The 27,137-nt window shown below is 35.2% G+C and overlaps 1 protein-coding gene across 3 annotated transcripts in view; it reads right to left on the bottom strand.

Moving 5' to 3' along the window:
* TMTC2 (transmembrane O-mannosyltransferase targeting cadherins 2) overlaps nucleotides 1-27,137 on the bottom strand; it is a 481,539-nt gene that overhangs the window by 151,420 nt on the left and 302,982 nt on the right. For all 3 annotated transcript variants that reach the window (XM_032493821.1, XM_032493820.1, XM_006189277.3), the window contains exons 3-4: nucleotides 19,252-20,080; nucleotides 147-261 (exon numbers count right to left, since the gene is read on the bottom strand). In XM_032493821.1, the coding sequence (XP_032349712.1) occupies nucleotides 147-261; nucleotides 19,252-20,080 (944 nt within the window). The remainder of the gene's footprint in view (nucleotides 1-146; nucleotides 262-19,251; nucleotides 20,081-27,137) is intronic.

Raw genomic sequence — 27,137 nt, forward strand, 5'->3', positions numbered from 1 at the left:
CACCATCCATTTACTAGTCGTAAGATTCACAAAAATACTATTTCAGAGCACAGCTATCATCATCTCTGTTTCCAGCAGTTAAACCCATAGTCCGTCTCACCACCTTTCAAAGATGAACCCAACCAGAGAAAGCAACGCATACTCACAAATTATAAAGCATGTCGGCCATGTTGCTTCGGTAGTACAAAGCATTTCTATAGGCGCTTTCAGCTTCAGAAATTTTGCTCTGACTCTTCAGAACATTTCCAAGGTTACCCCAGGCTGCCAAAAACAAAAGAAGTATTCAGGCTGAGTGTCATTCCAATTATACATAACATAACATCAGGACATCGGGAAGTACCACAGGGAGAGAGAAAATTCTCGTAAAACATTCTTAAGAAAGAAAATTTGTATCCTTTATACTCTAACATTTCATCAAACCTGTAGATTAAATACAATGAAAGCCTAAAAAATATTATTATGTCTCAAAGCTGATATACACACACAGTTTATCCTAAGGCCAAGAACTACGTTATTTTAAGATCACCTACAAAGACTTCATGCTCTTTCAAATTTTAGTAGGGGTCTTCATACACTCAGATTATTGTATACCTACTGAATCAGAAACTGTAAGAAATCATCTTAAAATTAAAATTTGAAAGATTTCATTCAAATATGAAAACACTGATAAATGTCACAGAACTGGGGATAAAAAGGAAGATAACTAAGTAAGATAAAAAATTTAATTTATAGAGAGTCTTAATAGTCACCAGGACATATCAGTAAAACACTACACTTCTTAAAACAGTTAAGTATATATGTTTTATTCAGATACAATGTTCTTTTATACTCATCCTGCTAATAAATTCATTTGTGGGAAAAATAAGTGACTCAGTATTTTCGTACATAATCATGTTAAAAATCTTTATTTTCTTTTTGTCTTTTATTTTTCACTCCAAATAATCAAGAATTCTCAACATTAAAATGAACAAAATATATCCCATAAACAGCTGTCCATACAGCATCTGTCCCTCAAACTTGGGTACTTCTCTTGCCTTTCCTTCCCATAAGAAGATAGGGTGCTAGGCCTGAACCAGAGTCCCTTCCAGCTAGATGAGGATGAGAAGAAGGCTGACATGTGTCAAGATCTATTTATGTGGGTAATTACCAGTTTTATCTGAAGGATGAAAGGGGTTTTCAGATACCAATTTTTAATGCATAAAAAAGTATAGAATCTTTTAATCCCAGATTTGTCTATGTGCCCTGTAATTTAACACTCTGTGCTTTCATTCACTCATCTGTAAAATGGGGAAAATAGTATCTCCTGGATTTTGTAATGAGGATAAAAGGAGTTAGTATATGTGGGGTATTTAAGACAGCGCCTGCCAGGTGACTAATACTCAATAAATGCTTGTTAATTTCATTAATATCATTGTCATTGATGCCTTTTGCAATTGACAATGCAAAGCATAGCTCTTAGAAACAGCATCAAATATAATGTACTTTCTGTCCTTACTATTATCTACAGTGAATACTAATCTTTCATATTTGGAAAGTCATATATCTCCTTTTGGTTCAGATGGAAAACGGGAAAAGCACTCTACTCACAATTATACAACACCTAATCATGCATATTCACCATATACAAAGGTAAACTCCAGAAAGTTTTAAAAGATGAATGTGAAAAAATGAAGCTCACAGAAGAATATAGAGATTATCTCTGTGGAAGGGAAAGGGACCTCCAAATAGAACTCAAAAAGTAAAAAACTGATGAATTTGAGTATCTCAAAAAGAAGAACTTCTATTTATTGAAGGACATTATGGACAAAGTTAAACATGCATTAATATACCAGAAGATATTTCAAACATCTAAACAAACAAGACACTATACTTAGGAAATAGAACTCCTAACAAAGCAACAAGAAATGATAAGAAATCCAACAAGGGGATAAAAATGGGCAAAGGATATGAACAGGAATCTACAAAAAGGGAAACCATAATAAATACCAGAGTAAATTTTAGAAATTTAATACTCAAATTCCTCAGTAAACACAAATTATAACAATGAGATTTGAGATTGGCAAAAATTAGAAAACTGGATAAAGCCAAGTACTGGTAGGGATATGGGGAAGGAATATTCACTATTGAGAACAGTGTAGCCTGGGGAAGCCATTGTGTTATGCCATCTGCCAATATGCTGTCAAATCAACAAATGTCACTGACTACGTCATGAATAATCCCTGACCAGCAATCCCACTCCCAGAGAAACTCTCATCTAAGAGAACGTGACAGGATGTTTCATGCAAGCCTCTTAGTGTTGGCCAACCACAGGACGTAATCAACCTGCCCATCATGGGAGTATATGTGGGATGACCACACAACAGTGAGGACCAACAAATTCCATGTAAATATTGTGGTATGAATGGACCTTGAAAATTTACAAAAATTCAAAATATCTAAAACATTCTGTCACCAGTTATAAACATTAAAAATTTGTTCCCACTCAAAATATCACTACATACTTCACAAGGGTACATTATAATTCAAAGGATGCAACTCAAGTATGGTAGACCAGATACCTATGGTACAAAGGGAAATTGAAGTTAGGAATAGAGATAAAAGGGAATAAATACGTAAATAAAAGAAAGGAAATTTGTAGGGATCATCCTAAAAATTGCCCACAAACTGAGGAATATAATTAATCCAACTTCTGCAACTGGGTGGTAGGGGAGAAGAAAAAGAAAAAAAGGGAGAAAAGGAAAATTAAGGCCAACAACTCACATTCTTTTAGAATACAGATGAAGTTATCCTATATCCTACTTAAGGAATAAGGAGTATTAACATTCACTAAACTTTTTCTTTTACTATGACAATTTGAAACAGATGTTTGAGATTATCTTCAAATTTTCACTTGGTAATTATACTTTGGGCTAACAAAACTTAAAGAGCTTATATTTTCATTAATATTTAATGTCATTTATATTTTTTGCATTTCTAAGACCGTATATTTTATTGATGCATTCATTTCATGCCATGATCTTTAAAAGTACAGTTTTACTGGAATAAAATCCCTGAAATTCTTCCAAGAAATTGTGATGAAGCCTAAAAATAAGTATCTCGTTTTTGTAAAGTATTTTAGTAGACAGCATGCCCAGATGAATCCAATTCACACATTAAACTCGGGAGATAATACAACACTTATGTGAAGTTCAGAAAAAGGTAATTATTTTACTCTAAAAATCTCAGTGTAGTTTTTACAAGTTTTTCCTGAAAGTGTTTAAAAATATTCAGAGTACTTATTTTATTCCTGTTGTTTGACAAAATGAATAAGAAGTTGCTTTCATGTGAGGGACGACTGTCCCATCTCATAGGCTTAACTTGTAGCACTAGGGGCCTTGGTGGAAAAAAAGAAAAGAGAAAGAGGAGAAAAGGTGAAGGGAGAAGGGGAGGTACAGATGGAATAAAAATAGATGTATATTATGACAATAAAAATAATCATAGTGCTTTCGTTTATTTAAAGTTTACCAGATGCTTGACAGTGTCCAGAATTTATTTAACCTAATAATAACCTCTCAGGTACAACACTAGACCCATTTCACCGATGAAAAAACTGAAGTTCACTCCTTAAACTGCAAAGTTCATTACAAGGGAGAACCCGATCTGTTTCCAGGCATCGGAAACTCACCCTTTCAAGACTGTGTCTGAATATAAAGTAGAATAACATATTATAGCACTCAAAATTTTCATATATTTAATTGAGGGACTAGAATCTAATATGAAAACCAAAAAAGTTATCCAAATGAGTCATCCCCTCAGAATGGCTAAAGGCAAAATACTCCAGAAACAATAAACTAAAGCTATCTGGTACCCATATTTCATAATGTATTTTCCATCCTACAGAAAAATTAATGCAAATAATATATCAAGTGTTTTACATTTCTTTGGGAATGTAATTTTAAATGTTACATTTTCTAGTTAATGCAATGGAAATAGAACACACTTTACTGATGGAAACAGATGGCTTGCTGCTCAAAGATACTGGGGATTCAGGTACATTTATCAGTAAGTGCCCTAAGTGCCCTGAGGATGCCTTATGTGTGACAGAGAGTTAAAAAGCATTGTTTACTATTGTGGTGATCATTTTGCAATATATACAGATGTTGGATCATTATGTTGTACATCTGTAACTAATTTAAGGTTATATGTCAATTATACCTCAATAAAACTAAAAAATTTAAAAATAAATTAAAAAATAAAAGCATTGTTTACCAAGTACATGACTTATTTCTTAGGACTAAGCATATATGATGATTATATTTTTTAAAGAGGCAAACAGATGCTTCTAGAAGGCTTTAGAAAATCTCATCGTGAAGTTATTTTCAAAAAGAAAACAAAAATTTTCTTTAAAAAAATTCAGGAAGCAAAGAAACAAGAATAACTCTTATATCTCAAGAGCCCTACACACTGTTATTTAAGTGCATCTAAAAGGTGTCCGCTTATTAAGAAACTTCACCTTAATTCACAAGGAAAGCTCCTCTCGTACTTTCTGCCACAGTTTATGTTCTTTGAAAGGCAGAAAAACAATTAAATATTCCCATCTTGTGAAAATTTTTCTAAAGATGAAATGTGAGCTCCTTCTGGAAATGTTAAGTGATTTATAGCAATGAATACCTCCAAAATTTTTTCAAAGCCCTCATTCAAATATAGTAGTTCTAAGTTCATAAAATAAATTCAAACTTATTGTAAAGTAACTACTGCAATTTCATAGCTCTTGATGTATTTCATAAAATCAATGCGAAGAGATTTAAGTCATTTTTTCCAAGGATGTTTTTACTCTACACTGGAAGTTTGAAGATACTTATATTCATTTATTATAAAAAAATTTAAATAATTTTCTTACGGTTATGACACACTTTGCTTATTTAAAAATTAGCTAATAAGATGAATGAATCTGTAAATATTAATATTTAAATTTTAGCTACTTAATATTCAGGCAAGCAATCATGCATCAGGGTTAGCACGTCAGCATTTCCATTTCACTGGTACACTGAGAACACAGCTACCAAAATCAGTAAGGACTCTCTCCTATTTTTGACTTCAGCCTTCAGCTGTAATTTATTTTACCTTAGAATTTTGAGATGTCTTCAGTCCCTATGTTAAAATTTTGAGTTCTATGTAAAGATCTGGCAAAATCGAAACATTTAACTGCTTTAAGGTGATAAATCCTAAATTTTGCTTCCTCCAATTCTGAGTTATTTGTTTGAAATCAGAAGCTATCACCAAAAAACGGTTAAACATTGAAATCTTGCCAGTTAGCCAGACCAGCTGCAAAAGAAAATAAATACAGGAGCACAGCCTACCGTATCTGATAAGAATTGTTTCTCTTCCAATGATAGGCCTATTTTTAGGCTCCATTTTACGTCAATATTAACTCTCTTTATTCTCATAATAAAGATTATCATCCAGTTGGTAATGGATGAGGAAACTGCCTCAGAGAAATAAAGTAACACTTAAAAGCTAATACAGCTAAAAGCTGTGTCTGTCTGGTTTCAAAGCTCTTGGTTGTTTTTGTTTTTTTTAATTGAAGTATAGTCAATTTACAATATTGTGTTAATTTCCGGTGTACAGCATAGTGATTCATTTATGCATATACATATATGTGTATGTATATATATATTTTTTCCTTCTCATATTCTTTTTTGTTTTAGGCCATTACAACGTTTTGACTATAGTTTCCTTATACAGTAGGACCTTTTGTTTACCTACCAAAGCTCTTGCTTTTAATCACTATGGGACACGTGGACTTCAGATGTGTTCCAAAAATGATGTTACCAAGGATATAAGTTAAATAAATCTACTTTTAAAATATAAAGGTTAATTATGTTAAACTTCCTACTCTCAATGGAAGGAAAAAAGAAGAAACAAAGTAGAGGGAAGAGGGAAAAGCCATTTAAGTACATGGAACTTAAGATAAATGTGAAAGTGTTTTTGGTTTTTTTTTTTTTTTTTTTTGCCTTTTTAAACAGAAAGCTTTCTCACTCTATTCATTAACAAAGGTTGTAAGGGGGTCAACATCTGTAGTCTGTACTTTTTACCAATTGTATGATAGTCATTTCATATGACTCCAGAGAAATAAGAGTCCTTCTAAGCCTACAAGAACCTATTTTTCCTAAAGTAATTTTACCTTGGATTATTACAAAAAGGAACATAATTTTAAATAGGTCAAAAAATTGTCCAGTTAGAATGTTAAATGGAGAAAGTAGACATAATTTAAAGATTACGATTCATATGATACCAGAATACATATACTATATACTTTAATGTAGTTCTAATTATAGCAAGTTTATAACATGCAATTATTTCTCTTGTTTCCCTACCTTTGGTTATTTCAGATGGACCTGAAAATAAATTTACTCCTAATCAGGGAAAACAGCATTAAAAATGAAAATATAAAAGTTTAGTATTCCAACGATATGTTAACATTGTCTTGACAATTCTGTTAGTCACTATAATATCTATGTGCATACTGCAATATTCACATATACAATTCAGTGCAGGTTTTTTGGTTTTTTTTTTTTTTCAAACATATCTAGGGTTGTTCCTTAGCATTTTACCATCTGCCATTGCTACCATATTCCTAACTAGACTATGAGCCACCTCCACATCAATGGTCCAGTGTCTGCGGTCAGTACCACCCATGGTCCTTGCGACTGGGTCTTACCTGTACCTGCCTTCACTCATTAACTTTCCATCTGTGTTCAGAATTTTTCCCATGGCCTCTCTATCAAAGCAAAACAAAAAATCTGCCTTATGTGCCTTTCTAATAGCAATGTGCTCTCTGCAAAGTTTCTGATTAACGAATCCATAGTACTATATGTGAAGACAGTAAATATAATTGCATCTACAGATATGACTGGACAAGGAGGAAGAATCTGGTAGCACCTGAGCTATGAAGCTCTCCTTGTATTTTACCACGAGGCCTTTTTTTGCCTATTACACTGTTGAAATTAGTCAATAGAACACTTAAATATATAATTGGCATGCCACAAATAGTGACCCTCTTTATATAAAAGACATATCACTTCAGTAAAGGCTCATTAGAAATTCCTCATATCTGGCTGATCTCTTGGCCCATGAAGTTGTTCAATCAGTACCCATAGACTGTAAATTCTGAAGAGTAGTTGAGTTGCTTCTGATTTCCTATTGGGGATAGAACTGTCGCAAAGAATCTCTCACAGTTTGCCTCTATCATTTGACTCTGGGTCAGCTCTAAAAGAGGAAGAAGTTTGAAAAAGGCCAAGAGTTTGGGAATTCTAAACAACTCCAGAGGGGAACAGAGAAGCAACTTAAAAAAAAAAATTCCCTCCTTTGTTCTTTTATAATCTAATCTCATAATCTACTTTATCTCAGCGAATCCAGTCTTCATTTGGATGGGTCCCCGCCATCTAACAGCCCTGGGTTAGTTTCCTACTATATGTCACTAAAAGGAAATTTGACATGGCAATGTAAAACAAAATATCCCAAGCCTATGTTTTTAGTTCTAGTCCTGTCACCAGTGAGATCTGGGTACAGTGAAGTAAATTACTTGACTCTTCTGTTTCTTGTTAGCAATAGTAAAAGCAATAATTTAGTCAGCATGTAATCTGGGCCAAACCCTGGGCGAGGTATGCTGCACAAACCCTGAACCACTCGGTGGTGTTATACTATACTCATTGTACAGATCAGCCACCTGTAAGGGCAACGATGACAGTTATGAGTGTCCAGGTTAGGATCAGTACTGGTATCTACCCTCCTGCAAAGTCTGCACTCTCCCATGCCATTTCTCCTTCAGCATTCTGCCTCTCTCTTTCTCATCTGTAAAACACGAGCAGCAATGCTTGCCCAAGTTAAACTCCAGCATCACTGAGATAACTGAATAAGATAATAGATGTATAATTCTCTGAAAAGTGCATTATTCTGGAAAAAGAATAATATGTCATTATGAGATTATCATCCCTAGAAAGCATAACCAGTTAGATGTGAACTTTTATACTACATCTCCTATATTCAGAATCTAGGGGCATGCTGTGGAGAATTCCATTGCCAGGTAAATCCAGGCCAAAAAAAACAAAACTCAGAGCAACATTAAATACTCTCAAAGCCAGTTTTAAGATAAGAAAAATAATGAAAGTCATAAAGATTACATTTTATCTAAAAAAAGTCTGCTCCTGAGATAAAAATATAGTACATCTCAAATATATCAGGACACCATGTTCTACCCTATATTAACTTCTAGATAATAATTTTTGACAGTCACCTTTAGCTCAGCAGGTAATGTTGAACACGGCAAAAGTTAATACTAAAGAAAAACGGCATTTTAAAAAGAAATCATCAATAAAAATACAATTACAAGAATAAAATATTTACAAGAGGACAAAAATATTTATGCATGCTAATGAGAAGAAAAGAGAAACTAGCTATTAAATAACTAAAAGAAAAGTCTAAGAACTATCAATTCCCTTTGGTAGGTACACAAATCTTGGGCAACTATTATTTTAATGTATTTTCTTCTGTATTTTAAGCTGACTGAACAACAGGAAAAAAGAAGGAGGTTAATTTTCTTTTTTTTTTTTCCTTCTGCCACAGGACATGAAAGGCCATGCAGCAAATACTTGTATGAGACATTTTTGCATCTCTTGAAAAATGATATTGAACCAAAAAATGCTATCACTCATTTAGCAGTCATAAATGCACAGCTCATAAAGATCTACTTTCAAACAGCAAAAGGAAGCAAGTACATAAAAGGCTAAAGTAAACAGGCAAGACCAGAAGTGTCAATGCACAAAATGACATTCCCACACCAGTTCTCTAAGAATGATGACTTCTATGAGTTCTATAGAAAAGAGGACTAGCCCATTCTCCCAAAGCTCTAATCTTAACTGGATTGGATCCCAACAGGGAATCCTCAGAGGCCATGAAAGGATCTTTCACACTGAACACATCCACTGGACACATATTAGTCACTAATGAATATTACCAACTAGAAATTATGACTACATAATGTGGTTTTAGAGGCATAAACCCATATATCCCATCCATGAGTCTGAAATAATGTTGTCATTCAGACGATTTTCATGGTAGGTGGATTAAAACCCACAGAAAAGCTGTATTTTCCTGTGAAATCATCAGGATTGGGGTTCGGATATTCTTCTTTAAGCCTGAACTTTTAACTTAAAACTTCAGAAGTAAATATTACTCCAGGCTTAGTTTGGAAATGAGCTGAGAAACAAAGCCACAACCAAAGCATGGCAGGCCTCTAACCAAAGTACCACTTAGAGCCTCTTGTTTCTAGAATCGCACCACAGAGCCCAAAGGTACAGCACAAAAAGAATTTTAGTGACTGTACTGCTTGCCCCCCAAAAAAACCCTCAAAATCATTGTCCCAGAGTGTAAAAGGGTTTGTACGCTATCATTAATATACTCATGTTTTCTTTATATAAGCCCAGAAAGTTACCTCTACTTTAAAACTGTTCTCAACACTCACATGAATATGGACAACATCACTCAAGTTTAACCACCAGAGAGACTGTGACTTGAAACCATCCTTGGAAAATATTCAGATTATTTGAAAACTGAGTAAGTGGAGAAATGAGGTGTTCTATACCAGTATTGCAAACCATCCAAACCACCAAAGCTTTATTTGTAAAACTCAAAGAGAGTAAGCCACCTGATAAAGTAAAACTAGATAGTATCTCAAGTATCTCAGGCCTGGTCTTTGCTGGTAGTCTCCTAATACAGAACTTGAGAAATTTACTTTCTTTTCCCAAAAAAGAGAAGAGGGGAAAAGAAGAAAAAAATGTTTATCACATTTCTTTAATATACATACTCCCAGTTACAACACACAGGGCCCCAAACATTATAAAACTGTGAGTTTCTCTGCCAACCAGGCAAAGAACTACACTTAAGAAAAAAAGTTGGTTGACACCTCAGTTATCTGCTCTTGTCAAAATCTGACTCTCAGCTATTGTATTGTATATCTAATCTAGTTCCTTCTTCCTAAACTTACAATTTTTAGAGAAAAAGTTCTCCTAATTAAAATGTACGGCTCCACTCCAATGTGAAGAAACCGAATTGTGACTGAATAAATGATCAGAGTGGCAGCTATCATTGTCATTTAGAATCCTAAATATAAGACACAATAAAAGCCTCTAACATAGTTCTGCCCTCAAGAAGAGTTTTTTTGTTTGTCTTTTATTTTTGTGTGTTGCTTTCTATCTACAATTTAATCAAATCAGATTGTGGTTTCTTACTCAGAAAACAATATTATCATTTTTAAATCAAAACTTATAGCATTTGATCCTTATTTAATTTTTTCGTAAGCACACATGCGTTTTTTTTGCTAGATGGTACCCTGGATGGTAAGATTCATATTTTTACATTACACATAAATACTGATAGGCAAAATTAAAAAGATGAGATTTCTAACTTAACACCCATATGTATAAAAATAGGGCTCATACTTTATCTTAGTCATCTTCCCATAGAGCTACATATAAACAGTCCTCTACATCCAAGTCTTTTCCAGGAATTATATGACTTGGAACATCTCAGGTTTTTCCATAATCCCTTGAGACTTAACTGGAATTTTCCTTTATTTCCATGGTCACCAGTAATAGGTGTGCATGTATAATAAGAGTAAAACTAAAAAACATGTGTTTGTCTTCTCAAAAATCTGCTGTTTCTGTGACATTATCTATAACTTTATATCACAGCAGAAAATGAACATCTTTTACCCTTCTATATTTTATAAGGGTCAAAAATACCTGTAATCTGATTCTGCCTGAGACAGTGCTCTAATACACTTTTTTGGCTTACTTTAGCAGTTTGGTTCTCTTTTGCTGAAGGAGAATTTAAAAATTCAAAAATATCAGCTATGTCTTAAACAAACACAACTCTAGTCTCAAATGCAACTTCTAACATAGCTAACTCATTCCTTAATAGAGGCAGATTCAAAGATCTTTCTTAGGTTTCCCTTTTGGGTAGTATTGTGAAACTCAGAGAGGTTCCCTCCTTGTCCAGAAGACATAAAAAGGCTAGATAGAAAATACAATAGTTATTAATGAATGTATTAACTGATGGGAAAGTAAAGTGCATCTTCAAGTCTAGAAACCACTAGAAAGCAGGAGTCCAGAAGGTTAAACTGTCCTGAAAATGGCATTCTGCTTATATCTGCGAAACTATGAGGCACCAGGGCTGGGGATTTAATTGGCTTCAAAAGGGAATTCGGACTGCAGCAGCCACACAAACTCAAGCCCCCTGAAGGGAAGTACTGATCTCATTCAGGAACGTGGGTGAAAAGCAAATTTAGAAGACTATAAATACAATATTATAAGTAATGCATTCCAGGAATGCAAAGTAGGTTCAACCTTAGTAAGTCTATTAATAAGGGAGAGGTATATAGCTCAGTGGTAGAGTGTGTGCTTAGCATGCACAAGGTTCTGGGTTCAATTCCTAGTAGCTCTATTAAAACTGAATATAAAGAAATAAACAAATCTAATTACCTCCCCCAAAAATAAATTTAAAAAAAGAAAGTCTATTAACATAAATCATTAACATAAATTAATAGATTCAGTGGTGGGGGATCCCTACCATGATCAATATTATTTTATCAAAAGAAATCTTAAATTAGAAATAAGAGGAAAACTCTACTGATAAAAGCTCCCTACTGAAAAACTTATAAAATGCATCTAACTCATGGTGAAATATTTAAAACATTCTTCTTTAAACAAGGATGAGACAAAAATCCTACTGTCATCACTTCTGTTTAACATAGTAACGGAAATTCTAGCAGAAAATAAGAGAAAACAAGTAAAAGAAAGAAAACTGTGAAGTAAGGAGAGGAATGTGGAGAGGTAATCAAAGACTCTGGTAATGACTTTCTCTTAATCTGCAAAATGGGTTATCTGTTTTAGTAGTATTCTTTAAATGGTACAAATATGATGTGTGTGTATATTTCTCGGTGACTGACATATTTCATGTATTTAATAAAAGAAAAGCAAAGAAATGTTAGAGCATTTTAAGAATCAAATACAAAAACCATTACAGACATCAGAATAATGTAACTTCATACTTATTTTAATCATATGTGAGTTTCAGTTCCTTTGAAATATAGCCACTGGTAAAGATATTCAACCTAAGGCAACACATTCTAGGTTTGAGGATTTGCAAAAACCCAGAACGATTCCAAGAGTTTCGTTACGGATAATTCCAAAGACAGGGTCAGCAGTATGTCAACTACTTCATCGGTAATATACCATAGGACCATTTTCACAGAGTCTGTTGTGGTCTGGGTTGTCTCTTTTTTTTTTTCCCTACACAACTATACTTGCAGGCATTAGAGCTGGAACCAAGGAAAAGATTTATGTGCCACTCCATTCTTAGAGGCAAGGAAACCATATGCTTTTGAACTTCTGTGACTTAATCCAACCTGAGAAACAACCATAGTTGATTTCCTCAAGACTAAAATGTTTAAAGGAGGCCTGAATTTAATAATTTAGCATATTTAATTTTAAAAATATTTTAGTTGAGCCAATGAGACATTTTCATTTTATTCTTGTTTTATATTATTTCATATATATTTTTTTTTTCACTCAGAAGAGACAACCTGATCAGAAAAAAACAATTTCTTTACCATATGGAAGCCTGGGTCAACTCTGTGTTATTTTTCTCTTAATCAGCCTTTTTGGGGGCTTTTAGCTAGCTATCTCCTCCCACATTTCTGTTAAAAATGAAAATCTATATTTTCCAGCTTTTTAACTCAGGCCAGCCAATCTTAACAAAATATTATACTGGTTTTCCTTCCTGACTTAACTGCTAAATTTTATTTTTTTATAAAAATCTGAACCTCTTTTGAAATTTTTTCATCTTACTTTAGAAGCAACATGACAAATTACCTAAGAAGTATAATAAAATTTATTACACAGTTTCAAAGCGCTGGTTCATTGCAATTTACCACAGTTAAAGAAGACAGTCAATTAGAGGTAATCAAAAACTTAGACCATAAAATCCACAACGAATTAGTCAAGTTTCACATGACTTAGAGGTTTAGATTTCATTTAAACTATGAATTGTTTCCTATGTGAAATGATACTCCTTCAACATACTTATTTCTTAAAATCTGAAACCATGTGAAGTTGACACAGAAATGTCAATTTTACAGAAAGCCAGGGGAATAGAAAATTGTCAAATGTCACATGGCTGAAACAACCATTTTGTCTCTGTTTTTCTATATCTAAATGAGAAATATTTTTCATTTGCATAAGGAGGGGTTGAATATAGGATGTCTGAAGTAATCACCTTGAGTTTCACATATGTGCAACATTCAACATACATCATTTTTTAATCTACCATTTACATGTTTACATTAGAAGCAGGCATTAAGTAAACATTAGCTTGTTAAATTTTCTTTGGATGAACGCTGCTTAATTGTTCCTAATTATTCTAAGAAATTGTTTCCAAACAAAAGTCATAGTCATATGTTCTTAAAGCAATCATTCTATAGAGCTGATTTGATTTTTAATGTAAAATTTGAAAAAATGTAAATGCCTTTTTAGCATACCAGATATGCTGCCTATATGCTATTGTTCTTTTTTATGTATATGTTCCTGTTTATCCATAATTCTGTTAGTCTGTGCCTATGACCTTTATTAATAAGGAAGTCAGCTAGTAGGTGGTTTTAGGGAAGACTGGTGATGATTTTGAGAGGCTGACAAATCACCTAGGTGGAGAAATTCCACACAGATATGAGGTCACGGGGAGACTAACTTAGAAATTCAATGACACATTTATTGACCCCCTACTGTATACCAGGTAGTTTTCTAGATTCTATACATAAAGGGAAAAAAGGCAGTCTTTGAGCAGAATCTTGAAGAATGAATTAGTTTTGGAAGGAGGCAAAACCATACAAGAGAGAGCTGCAGAAAATGAAAGAAAGAGTCAACATCGTGTAGTGCGCCTTGAAAGCCAATGTAGCAGAAATCAGTGGTGCCAAATTCTATAAAAGCCAAAGACACTTGGGAATTTAAATGAGACCAGAGGCAAAAGCAATAGTGATTATACATTTAACCACTTTGTCATGAATTAAGAAATGCTTTTTTCAAGCAAATACTCATCAACATGGTTAATCAAATACAGTATTTTAAACACACCAAAAAAAAAACTTTCAAGTATTATATGGCTTGCTTATTAAAGCAGTCATCAGAGAAAATTTCCTCTTTCCAAAGCACAAAAATGCAAAGAGTCACTGTGAAATCAGCAAACTACAGTAATCAACTATGTCTAGTATTTTCCTGACATTATCAACCACATAATGAGATAGGACTTGTGGTTTACATAGTCCAAATCAGCTATCATTTCTCCACTATCCAGATTTAAACCATAAATTAGCAACACAGTCCCCATGACAGGCTCTACCCATCATCATTTGCATCCAATCAGCTAATGACTGGCAGCTGTCTGCAGGACCCATCACTGAAGGCAGACACTTTCACCTATAATGCTTCATGAGGCTTAAAATCATATTCTGTTAAAGCACATGGTAGACGGAAATACTCCAAGATTTGAAAAGGCTTTCAAAGTAGTAAAAAAAAAAAAAAAAAAAAAACCTAATTCAATGAAATAACTGTAATCTCAGAAAACCTGACGAAAGACTGGCTTTAAAGGGTTTCTGACCATTGGGCAGGCTCAAATAACGTAACAGACTAAGGAAAATCTACCTTAAGGAAGATTACTACCAGTCTCATAATTGCTAAGGAAGTAACTGTAGCCACAGCTATATTATTAGCATGTTATAAATAGAAAAATTAAGGAACCTGGATTTCAAGAGCTTTGCATTTTATCAAAATGGAAGCATATGTCACAGAAGGCAGCCAGGGAATCCAAAGTTAACTCCGCTCCCAATTCTACCCATCTTATATATGGAACATGCCTCAGTACCTGGTCTGTCAATAGCATACTGTATACTTTCATCTCCTTTAATGCATGTACATCTTACCTCTAAACAGGTTATATCAACTCTTTAAGGAGAAGGATTGTGATTGACATTGATTTGTCAGTGTATTCATTACTGAGTCTTCTCTCTCCTGGGCAGTGTCCTACTCACTACATACATTTTACAAATGCACAATTCCTTGACTTCTTATGTCACACATTTTAGTGTATACTGACAGCACATTCAAACAGCAGAGACATAAACATGGAAAACACAGTATGGCAAAAGATAAAAAGCGTTATGAGAAAAACAAAGCACAGAAAGAGGATAAAGAATGCTGGATAAGGCAGCAGAAGAGGAAGAGCTGCAATTTTTTCAAAGGGTGGCCAATTTTACATAAAGTACATTTACTGGGAATGAAACATATGACCGAAGACCTAGAAGAGGTGAGGGGGACAGAGGTGAGACTATCCTGGGAAACACATTCCAAGAAGAAGCAATGACAACTGCAAAAGCCCTGAAGCAAGAACTTGGGGGCCAGGAGGGCTGGAGTGAAGGGAAGGCTGGGAGATGTAGTGTGGAGCCTATGACCGTGTGCTTTGACTTTGGGATAAATGAGTGCCCGTGGTGGGTAGGGGCAGTGAATGTCCTACTCTGGCTTATGTTTCAAAAGAATCATTAGGGCTGTTAATTTATAAAAACAGAAGCAGGAGTTCAGCTCAGACAGGTGAAAAGATTGGAACTCATCACCCCCATTCCTAGAGCAAGAAAAAGCCAAACAAACTGAAAAATCAATGGCTTTTCTTGGAGTCATCATTGAATTTAGGTCATAGGGCAAACCATCACCTTGAAACTTAGAGAGATAGGAAAATCCAGTCCCGCAGAGATGAGATGACTTGGGGCAGAAGCTGATAGGAACAAGTAACTGGCAATTTTGAGAGTTTCTGGAAGCTGAAGGTGGACTTGTGAAGTACGAGTGAGAAACCCCTGGAGGCCACAGTCCTAACGCCTCTACTCTTTTGTGGCTTTTACCTCCAAGCACCCCACCAGGTTCTCAAATGGAAGAGCCAAGAAAGGGGCTCTCCTGGCTCTGTAGGAGGAGAAGAAAAATAAACCTTTTGAAATAAGCCCCAGTCCTCCTCCATAACAAAGGTCTACTTTCTAATGAGAGACCTTCCCACAGCCTTTTCCCAAAGCTGTGGCAGACAGGCACTCCCTCTCACTCCTGACCCCTCTGCCCTTCCTGTCCCAACCAGGAGAGGAAGGGAAAGCAAAGAAACGCTCACAAAGGTTACAGCCCAGAGGCACGAGGATCGAATCATCAAGAGAACACCTCTCCTCCCAACATTTAACCAACACATCTAGGGGGTTCGAGGCTCTGAGTTCTTGGGGAAACCTGAAGACAACAGGGGAGACAAGAACAAGGACCCCAGCAAAATACAATGCCTCTGGCACCTACAGCTACAGCAAATATTAAACCCCTATCCAACTCCCAGCCAGATTAACACTGAAGCTCACATTAAGCTTATCTGCCTAAATTCCTATTACCTGACACATCATGTATGACTTTCACTAAAACATTAGGAAGCCATGCTAAACAGGCAAGAAAACAGAAGCAGGGAGATCAAGTGAGAGGCTTTTAGTAATAATCTGATGCGAGGCGATGGTGGCTTGGGGCCATGATAGGAGGCACGGCGGTGGTAAAACGTGGTGAAGTTCTGGATGTACTTTTGAAGACGGAGCAGAGAGGATTTGCTGATGAAAAGAACGTAGGATACAGGAAAAAAAAAAAAAAAGAGGTATGGATGGATGACTTCTAAGTATTGGTCAGAGCTTGGGGGAAAATGGAATTGCCGTCAACTGGGATGGTAAATGCTGCAGTTGGCTGGGATGCAGGTTGGGAAGGGAGGTTATTTAAGAATTCAATTTTGGGGAAGAGTGTGTGGGTATAGCTCAGTGGTAGAATGCATGTTTAGCATGCATGAGATACTGGGTTCAATCCCCAGTGTCTCCATTTTAAAAAAAAAAGAAAGAAATTTTAAAAACAAATTCACAAGAATTCAACTTTTGATATCTCAAAGGGCTTATACTACTGCTCGGTTGTGTTAGGAGTACCTAAATACTACAGCACCTCTTAGGTAATAGGGAGGAGACATGGAAATATACTGGAAACCAAGGAAATGCTTAATAATTGTTTTACTGAGTGAATGGATACATGAAGAAATAATCAAGCATTTAAACCATGTCACCAGAGTAACCCCAGCAAAGTCAGAATCATAACTGCCAGCGGTATGTCATCTAGGAGTTTACAGAATGCTTTCGCCTTCTCTGGGACAGAGACTGCTGCTTAGACCAGCATCTCAACATTTGCCCTCTTCTTCAAGAGTAATAAAATCTGGCTGGGTACTTGGCTTCCCAGAATAAAGATAATATTTCCCGGCCTCCCATGCACATAGGTGTGGCCAATAGTCTGGGAGCAATTTCTGTGGTATGCTCTTGAACAGAATGGGTACACCCACCACTTGCCCTTTCTCTCCCTCCTCCTGTTAGCTGAAGTGCCGATGTGATAATGAGGTATCCTGGACCATGTGGACAGGGTGACAGTACTGAGATGGCAAGGGAACAAAAGCAAAGGAGCAGGGATCCTGAAAACCCATGGCGCCATCTTATCAGCTCAAGACCGCACACGCTCAGATTGCTACATGAAAGAATAAAGCTTCTATCGTATTTAAGCCACTGTTATCTTGGCTGTTCGTTACAGTAGCTTAACCTGAAACTTAACCAATAAATTTAATAAATCCTGAGAACAACTGTGCTATGAAATTAACATGCTGGAGTTTTTCTTTTAATTCCCTAGCATGGATCTCTTTTAAACAGCAAGAAGATAAACTGGCAACATAGCCTTGTTTTATATACATATATCTACCAGTAAAGAAAACTAGCTGAAAAGCCTTCTGAGAGAACTGATCGCAACAATTTTTACAGCAAGATTTGAGTTCAGGCACTCAATAGACTGTGCAGCACTCACAACCTACAAAAGGCACATGGTAAGGATTTTTCCATAAGAATTCAGGAATTCTATGCTAGGTACTAGTTCAATTTTAATGTTTCTACTCCCAAGAAAATCCCTGCAACCTATTAAGCATTGTAAGTACCAACAATTAGTCCCTTGGCTTAAAGAAATGTATAGTTGCCCACTGAATTCTTGACTTAATTGGTAATCATATAAGGATGCCAAAGTTGTTTCTGGGGTGTCCAAATCTTTGGATATATATCAGCAGGCCACTTCACTCACTTGGAACAGTTTCATACTTTCAATATTTGACTACTGGTACAGAATTGTGTTGGAAAAAAGTAGAAAAAGCCATGTATAAATGCTACGCAAGCAACCGTAATTTAAAGGATAAATCACTGAAAAATGGCTTATGAAGAACAAGATTCCCTGGCACTCTGTACTTTGATACATTTCTGCTCTTAAAATGTACATTTATTTTCATTCAACTGCTCTCTAGCTTCCATCATCATTTCATTGCCTAAACCAGAGAAACCACTGTTAACAGCTTGTTGACTATTCATTTATGCTTTAAAGTCTCCTTTCTACTCTAATGATTTTGAGATTTGCTAAAATAATTTTCTCCATCAAAAACAATAATGAAAAAGATGCTCAATCTTCCCTTGTATAGCGAAAAGTGTATTTCCTTAAGTGACTTTAAGGATTCAAAGCAGAATATGCTAACTGCTTCGCAACACCCAGATTATTGAGCCCCTGCAAAGCTAAGGGTGAATCACTCTTGCACGCGTGCACACTGACGCCTACAGACACGATGCCAAGACTCAAAGGTAGCCTTACCTCCAAATCTCTTAAAGATGTCAGTGTAAGCCTTGTGGTATTTCCTCAGGCGATGTTTGGAAAACGGAAGAGCTAAAGTATACTTACGTAGGATAACCTGACTTCTATTACATGATGAAAAGAGATGTCGTCCATATCAGTATTTTAAACTGTGGCAACCAAGCATTTTTCTAAATTCTTACGATAGTCAGTATTTTTACACAACAGGACTGCTACTCCTCTGGACAAATGTAGTCAGGAACATAGGGAAACACATCCCTGTCCCAAATATGGAATGCTGGATATGCCTCTAAAGCAGCTGTACTGCTCTCTCTTAAAAAAAAAAACAGAAAGATACAAGTATTACATAATCGGACCTCTTCTTCCTTAATGCTGTGTTTTAAGGCAAGAAGTAAAGATATAAAAAGGCAGAAAGAGTAAACTGTCCAGGCAAAAGCATAAAATAAAATATTACCTTTAGCAGGGTTTACTTTTATCCCTGACCTATAGAGCATTTCCTCATTCTGCCAGTCTCCATTCCTGATTGCGGTCTTGAGTCCATAGAAAACAATTAATGTAGCCGTTGCATAAAAAATCAAGGTCTTGAGAAACCGCTTTTGGACTTTGACATAAAGGGCTCTGGCACCCACAGTAATGAGGAGGCAGAAGCCCATACTAGGAATGTACAATACTCGCTCTGCAATTACAAAGCCGACATAGAAAAACAGGTTCGTGGCAGGAACAAAGGGTATTACTAACAAAGATAAAGACAGAACAACAATGTTCTCCGTAGAAGGAAGCTGTGTTCTCTGTGATGCATTATTTTTAATGCCATTTTCTACTTTGGATGCAAAGCTGGGCTTAATCTCTGAGTTCCGGTACTCCACGTCTGAATGGCAGCTATGTCCATTTGCATTCTGCTTGCCGTTTGTTACAAATTTCCCGTTGCATTCTGTTTCTACGCTTGGGCTCTTCAAACAGTAGTAGGCGAGGAGGAGGAGTCCAGTATAGAAGGCCACAGTGTGTAGGTTTCTCCAGTCACAAATTGTTTTGAGCAGAGGCACGGCATCCATCGACCAATCAAAACTGAGGGTGTCTGGGCATAGCAACAGCCAGAGGTTCTTGGTTGGCAAGTAGAAGAAGGTGAGCGTGCGAGCCAGGAGGCTGTCCGAATCAGCGGCTGGGTTGTCAGAGTTGGAAAAGCTTGGTGGTTTGTTTCCCATCCAGTATAAACGGGCACCCAAAAGGAAAGTCCCCCAGAAAGTTAACAAACTAATGCTGAGAAAAAGAGACAAGTTCTTCCTCTGAAACCAAAAGAGAGGGGGAAAAAAATTAAGATCATCATCAGTACAGCATTGGAAGACTTTACTTAACACTTAGAGATGAAAAATATTTTTAAATGAACCTTTAAAACACAGCATTAGGTTTCAAATATGTGACTTCAATTCTATCTCCTTTAAACACGCTTATGGATATTTTGAGTTAAGAAAATGGACTGTGGGATCCTATGCTGTATGTAACTTTTGATGAGTATCTTTTCTTCTTGTTCCTCTCTAAAATACCAATAACCAAACCTTCAATTTCTTGACCTCTATAAAATGGGTTGAATACATTCCCCTTTCCCTCTTGGAATTGGTACCATGTCAAAATGAGACCATGATGCAGAAGTACTTAGCACTCTATATGAGATATAATAGACGTCTAGTAATTGTCTTCCTTCATTTTATAGTTTAAATTCCGGGGAAAACAAAGAACAGACATGCCAAAGAATATGCAGCATATAGGATTCTGCATGGCTCAAAGGAGAAATGGCATTTAGCTACAGGTATCCCCTGCTTTCCAAAAATTCACTTTGTGCCACTTTGCTTTTTATAAAAGCCCTAAAGTAGTACCTGTTTTCGTTAACAGAACAAAACCAAAAAATCCAAGGATTTTCACTATACAGAAAAAGGTGAAGCGTGTAATAGGTTCAGCATTTGTTTTTTCAGGGGGCCATTTATAGAGGCAGTACGTACCCCAAGCACTGAAAGTGACACTGCCAAGTTTCTTCCTTGAGAACCTCACTCAGCATCTCAGCATCAAGCTGTCATAGCTTTGAACTGTGAGCATCTGAGCATCTGCACTTTATCTTGATTTATTTTATGCATCATTTAGCAAGGTGTGTCCAAGTAACTGTTCTTTGCTTTACGCCATTTCAGCTTACAAAAGGTTCCACAGGAACAATCTACTTTCGGATAATGAGGAAAACCTCTATGTCTATGCCAGTCCCCATTTAACTGTCTTGATTCTCCTTGTAGAATTTATAAACTGGATTTCATCTGCTACTCTGGTACTCTCAATGACATCAGTGACATCAAACATTTAATAAGACTCCCTGTGAATCTCAAATTTTTCATGTTGATGATAACTTTTCAAAAATAAAATAAAAAATAAACTTTAAAATAAATAAAATAACTTTAATAATGGACTTAATTATTTTAAGAGAAAGACAAAATTATAAGAGAAAAGCCAAAAGACATCCATGTTAATGAGAATTTTCTGGCAAGCACTTTCAACCTGAGTAACAATTTGGTGACTTCAAACAATCTAAGTCCTGAAGAGGCAGTGGGGGTGGGGGGAAGGACAGACACTATACCCCAATTTTAATGATTCACTGGTAATGCGATCTCTTACTGCACACATTCCGGCACTGTACAGAACCATCTTCCCCAAAAACATTCAGAATGGTGCTTGGAATCTTCCAAAGAATATGCCAAATATTTAGGTAAAAAAAAAAAAAAATCCATAAAAGGCAACAAAAGCAAAAATAAACAGGTGAGACTATACCAAACTCAAAAGCTTCTGCACAGCAAAGGACATGCAACAAAATGAATAGGCAACCTACTAGATGTGAGAAAACGTTGCAAGTCATGTATCTGGTAAAAGGGTTAACATCCAAAATACATAAAAAACTCATACAACTTAATAGAAAAAAAAAGCAACAATCTATAAAAAATAGGCAGAAGATCTGAACAGACATTTTCCCAGGGAAGACATGCAGATGGCCAACAGGTATATGAAAAGGTGCTCAACATCACTAATCCACAGGGAAATGCAATTCACAACCACAATGAACTCTCATGTCACACCTGTAAGAATGGCTATCATCAAAAAGACAAGAAACAGCAAATGTTCACAAGGAGAGAAAGAAAAAGGAACTGGTTTACACTGTTGGTAAGAATGTAAATTGGTACAGCCACTACAGAAAACAGTGTGGAGGTCCCTCAAAAATTTAAAAATAGAATGACCATATGATCCAGCAATTCTAATTCTGAGTATTTAACTGAAGATAACAAAATTGCTTTCTCAAAAAGATATCTGCACCTCCATGTTCACTAGAGCATCATTTACAATAGCCAAGACATAGAAGCATCCTAAGTGAACAGATGAAGGAATCTAAAAGAAAATGTGCTATATATGTATAATGGAATATTACTCAACCATAAAAAAGAAAATCTTGCCAATTGCAACAACACAGATGGCCCTTGAAGGCATTATGCTAAGTGAAATAAGTCAGACAGAGAAGGACACATACTGTATGATCTCACTTATAGGTGGAATATTTTTTTAAAAAACAACTCATAAAGAGAACACATTGGTGGCTGCCAGATGCAGGGGTTGGGGGGTGAGCAAAATGAGTGAACAGATAAAGGTGATCAAAAGGTACAAACTTCCAGTTATAAGATAAGTCCTGGGGATGTAACATATAGCATGGTAACTATAGTAAACAATATTGTATTGCAGTTAAACAATACTGTTATCACAAGAGTAAAACAAATTTTTGTAGCTGCTTGTCTTGATGGATGTTAACTAAACTTACTAAGGTGCTCATTTTACAATATAATCATATGCCAGATCATTATGTAGTATACCTAAAACTGATATACTGTTAAGTGTCAATTATACCTCAAAAAAAGAAAAAAAATCTAGTCCACAAAGCAATCTACCCTGAGCATGTACAACTTCCATTAAAACAGTCTCTGTATTAAACTGCCCCTGGACTCTCCTCTCTCACTCACACTATTTCCAATTGCTGGAAGACACAGAACTCGTCATAAACCATCTGTTCCATCTCTCCTCTGAAGCCAATGGTCTCGGCAAGTTTCATGATTTTAAAAAATTATGAGTAAATACTAATAACACCACCTTAACTTTCCTTACCTGTTGGGCATAGTCATAGATACCTTAGGTACCTCAAACTCAAAATGCCCAAAATGGAAACTGCTCATTAATACAAGATCATGGTAATGCTGAATTCACAGAATTAATTCCCTCAGTGCTGTAGAAACACCTGTGACAGACTTCTGCTCAAAATTAATTTATATGATGCTATGGGGCATTTTTAATGATAGGAGGGGTAATATATTCAGTCATCACTAACCTTTCAATTTGAGGTGTGTCCTGGAAAAATGCAATGGTTTAAAGACTCATCATCTAAGAGTAACTTTTGCAAACTATTCCTTTGCTCCTCTGAAATTCTACCTAGCAAAAGTCCTAAAAGTTCTTGATTTTTAGGGAAAAAACCACACAAAACCATACATTAAATGCTGTAATAACTTGATGGATCAATCACATAATTAAGTATTCTTAGCTTACACAAGAAAATTACACAAATATTCTTAGATTACAAATATCATTTGGCAAAGATAAATGAGGCAAGGTATTAGGTATCATAAAGAAGACAAGTCTTGAAAAACAACTCAATTTTGAATTTGTACCAGAAGTCCATTTAGTAACTAAGTGTTAAGTAAGTATACCAAGTGTGATTAAGGCCATTCTATTACAGTATCTTCTGATGGCATAAGGAGAGAGGAGGAGAGGGAGGGAGAGGGCATTACAAAACAGCTGTAATCAGGCAAGAAAAGCAAATGAGTAGGAGAACCACATGGGGAGGGAAGTGTAATCAGGTTTCTCTGCTAGTCATGAAACTCCAAAAGAACTTAGTCTCAATGATTACATAATTCTAGTTTATTCCTAAAGACAGAACCATCATAAGGCAAAACTATCTTATCCATTCATTTTTAGTAAGTCATCTCTATATTAAGTTATAGTAAAGTTATTGTCAAAATAAAATATTAAGACTGAAGATATGGTAACAATGATTCTAGTATTAATTATGCTGAAAGAATATTTGAACATATTAAACTCCAAAATAAAGATGTGAGTAATGAAAACTATTCAAAATTAAATATTTTATAAGATGACTAAGTGCTGAGAAAGTGATGAAAATGAAAATGCTAGCATTAATTTATGACATGCTTTACACTGTAAAACATTTTCATATAGTCTCCAATTGAAACAATCGACATAATAACTAAGATTAAGAGACACTAAGGTTTTGAAGTGAGATGCTCTTATACATTCATTCTACCTTAATGGTAAAGTCTGCCAGGACTGAAATAACACTATTAAAGGAAAACTGAGCTAACAGGTAAAAGAAAATTGATGTGTTTTTTTGGTGGGGGGGATTATTTTTATTTTTAATGGCGTAGTGGGAAGTGAACCCATGATCTGGTGCATGCTAAGCATGCACTCTACCACTGTGCTATATGCCCCTTCCATGAAAACTGATGCTAAATGTTGAAAGTGGAAGATTTTCTAAGGCCTCATGATTGGCGGCCATCTTTTTAAGTATAAGCCTAAATTGGAAATTGCAACTTTCAAATCTCTTTAATGCCTTCTCATAGAGTTTTGTTTAAAGTTATCACCTATACAAATGGGATTTTGATAAAACTAAATCTCTCTTCTAACCTCACACTCACTATTCTTCTGGAGATGGCATTAAAAATAAGGTAGGAAAAAAAAAGCATAGAAAGGTTTTATTTGTTAATTTCAGTCCCTATGCTCTGATTTTTGCATTAAATCGAACTAAAACTTTCATTGAGCTACAACCAGTAACTAAGTGACTATACAAATAGCCTCAGCATTTCTTCATTTTTGTTGTTGTTCTTGGCTTGGTGCATCAAATGGATTCAACACAGGTATTTCCAAGATAAGGCATGAGAGTTCTGATGAGTTGCCACCATAGACTTTAAAGTCAGAGTGCTTAAAAAAAAAAAAAAAAAAAAAAAAAAAAAAAAGCACATAGAAGATGAGACTCCAAAGTCTGGGAAACTTAAACATAATCTGAGTAGTACCTTTGATTGGGAGCATTAGAAAATGAATGCAATTTAATAGCACAAACAGCATCAGTTCATCCAACACACATATCATTAAGGCTGCCTTATGTGCACTCTTCTACGTGCGGGACACACACCTGTAAGAAGAGATGAGAGACCATGTGCTCTTCAAACTTTGTGTACTCTATTCTTTTATGGTGTGGGTCCAGAAAAACATTTTGGAAGGAGAAGAATCACTGTGCTTTAAATGATACTTTTCAAACCTAAAGGACCATCAATATCAATTGTAAGCTTTTAAAAATACCCATGCCCCAGTCTGAATAAAATCTCTATACGAGATTCTAATGTGGCTGAGGTTGAGAATTACTGCATATCTGCACAAGTCTAATTCTTAGTACTGCCAGTAAAAAAATACTGTTAGACTCTGGCTTTCATTTTACAAAGTCTGAAGCATGTTTTCCTCATTCAAAATGAATAAACCATAATGAAGTATAAATAATGCTTTATCCCAGGCTTTGGGACAAACTGAATTCTTAGCATAATAAATGAGTGTCATGAAGGTCAGGCTACAAAGGAATTGAGATCTTTGTAATAAGTAGAACTTAGGGTTGAAATATTCAAGTCTTGTTGCAAAATATAGAAGGCAGAGGATTTGTTTCCAGAAAAGAAAAAAAGAGCCTTCCAAGTATGAACCACAAAAAGCAAATAATACAATAGAAAATACAGATTTAAAAACACAGATGGAAAATCAGAGAAAAGACAATAAATATTTTAAAGATGCTCAGTCGCATTCATTAATATAAATGAAAGGTAAAGCAAAAGCAATGTATTTGAAATGAATCTGAGTGAAAAAAAAACTGGATATAAAAGTCACTGAAATTGTGTTGAAACAATAACTATCACACACTGGGAAAATATAAATTCTACAGTTTTGGTGGGAAATTTGGAAGTATTTAGGAAAACTAATAATTTGCATCCCCTGCTATTTGGTAATCTGGATTTAGTTACATACTCTCTAACAAAACCTCTTAGATTTAAATACAGCGCCATCTAATGCAGCATTATTTATAAAAGCAAAATAACGAAATAGCTAAAAACTTCAATAGTGCAGTATGAAAATAAATCATGGTATAACCATGTTATCTAATCTATAAGGTAATTAAAAGGAAAACCACATATATAAACTATATGTATAACATATATAAAGAGATACCTATATATATGCATACATATACACCAACATGAAGTAACGCTACATAAACTAAGACAAACAAAATCACTACACAGTAGCATGATTTGTAAGAATCAACTCGCAGAATATGCATATTCTAAAATCATACTGGCCATTCAGAAAAAACACCATGTTTTTCACAAATGCATACATATGTATGCAAAGATTTTTTTTTTCCAAGTCTAGAAATAATTACACTAAACATGACATGATGAACTCCCTGGGGCAGGGCAGAGCAGGGCAGTGCAAGGAGATGGATTGACTGATTGGTTGGTAAGAGACAAAGATGGCTTCAAATTCCTGAGTGGTTGCTATTTATTCATAGCCCCCAAAATTTTATTGTAAAAACAAAAAGGTTTGATAACCTGATATGCCTAAACTTCTATTTCGTGGGTTCAACAATTTTTCTGAAACAAATACACAAATAATGCTAACAAATATAAATTCTACTACAGGCACTTAAGTGTCTGATATGTTAGTTTCCATAGTTTCCTATCTTTAGTATTTACTGTAGCTGTTATTTTATAATTAAGTATCAATTTTAAAAAAAGTTTCCTTGTCCCTATTCAATCTACCTATAATTATTTTGTGATCCTTACCTTAATTTTGCTAGAAAATCTCTTTGTTTCACAATTCAACAGTTAGGATACAAAATTATGATAACATTACCCAAAAGCACTCTTTTATATCTGAGCTATAATAACTGACACGTCTTTGAATCCTCAGAGGTCAATACAGACCCTGACATTTGTAGGTATTCAAATCAATTATTCTTAAACTAACTCTGACCCTCAAACCAGAAGTCTGTTTATACCTGTCATCTCATATATTTTGAATCCTGTTATGATAAATCCTCACTCAGTACCTTACAAAGGCTCACATATTAAACAATGTTGCACAACTCCAAGGCCATTTAAAAAGAACTTAGTTGTCATCATATACAGAAACTTGGCCTTGTCACCTTTACATCAT

This window comes from Camelus ferus, chromosome 12 (assembly GCF_009834535.1).
Source record: "Camelus ferus isolate YT-003-E chromosome 12, BCGSAC_Cfer_1.0, whole genome shotgun sequence".
Lineage (NCBI taxonomy): Eukaryota > Metazoa > Chordata > Mammalia > Artiodactyla > Camelidae > Camelus > Camelus ferus.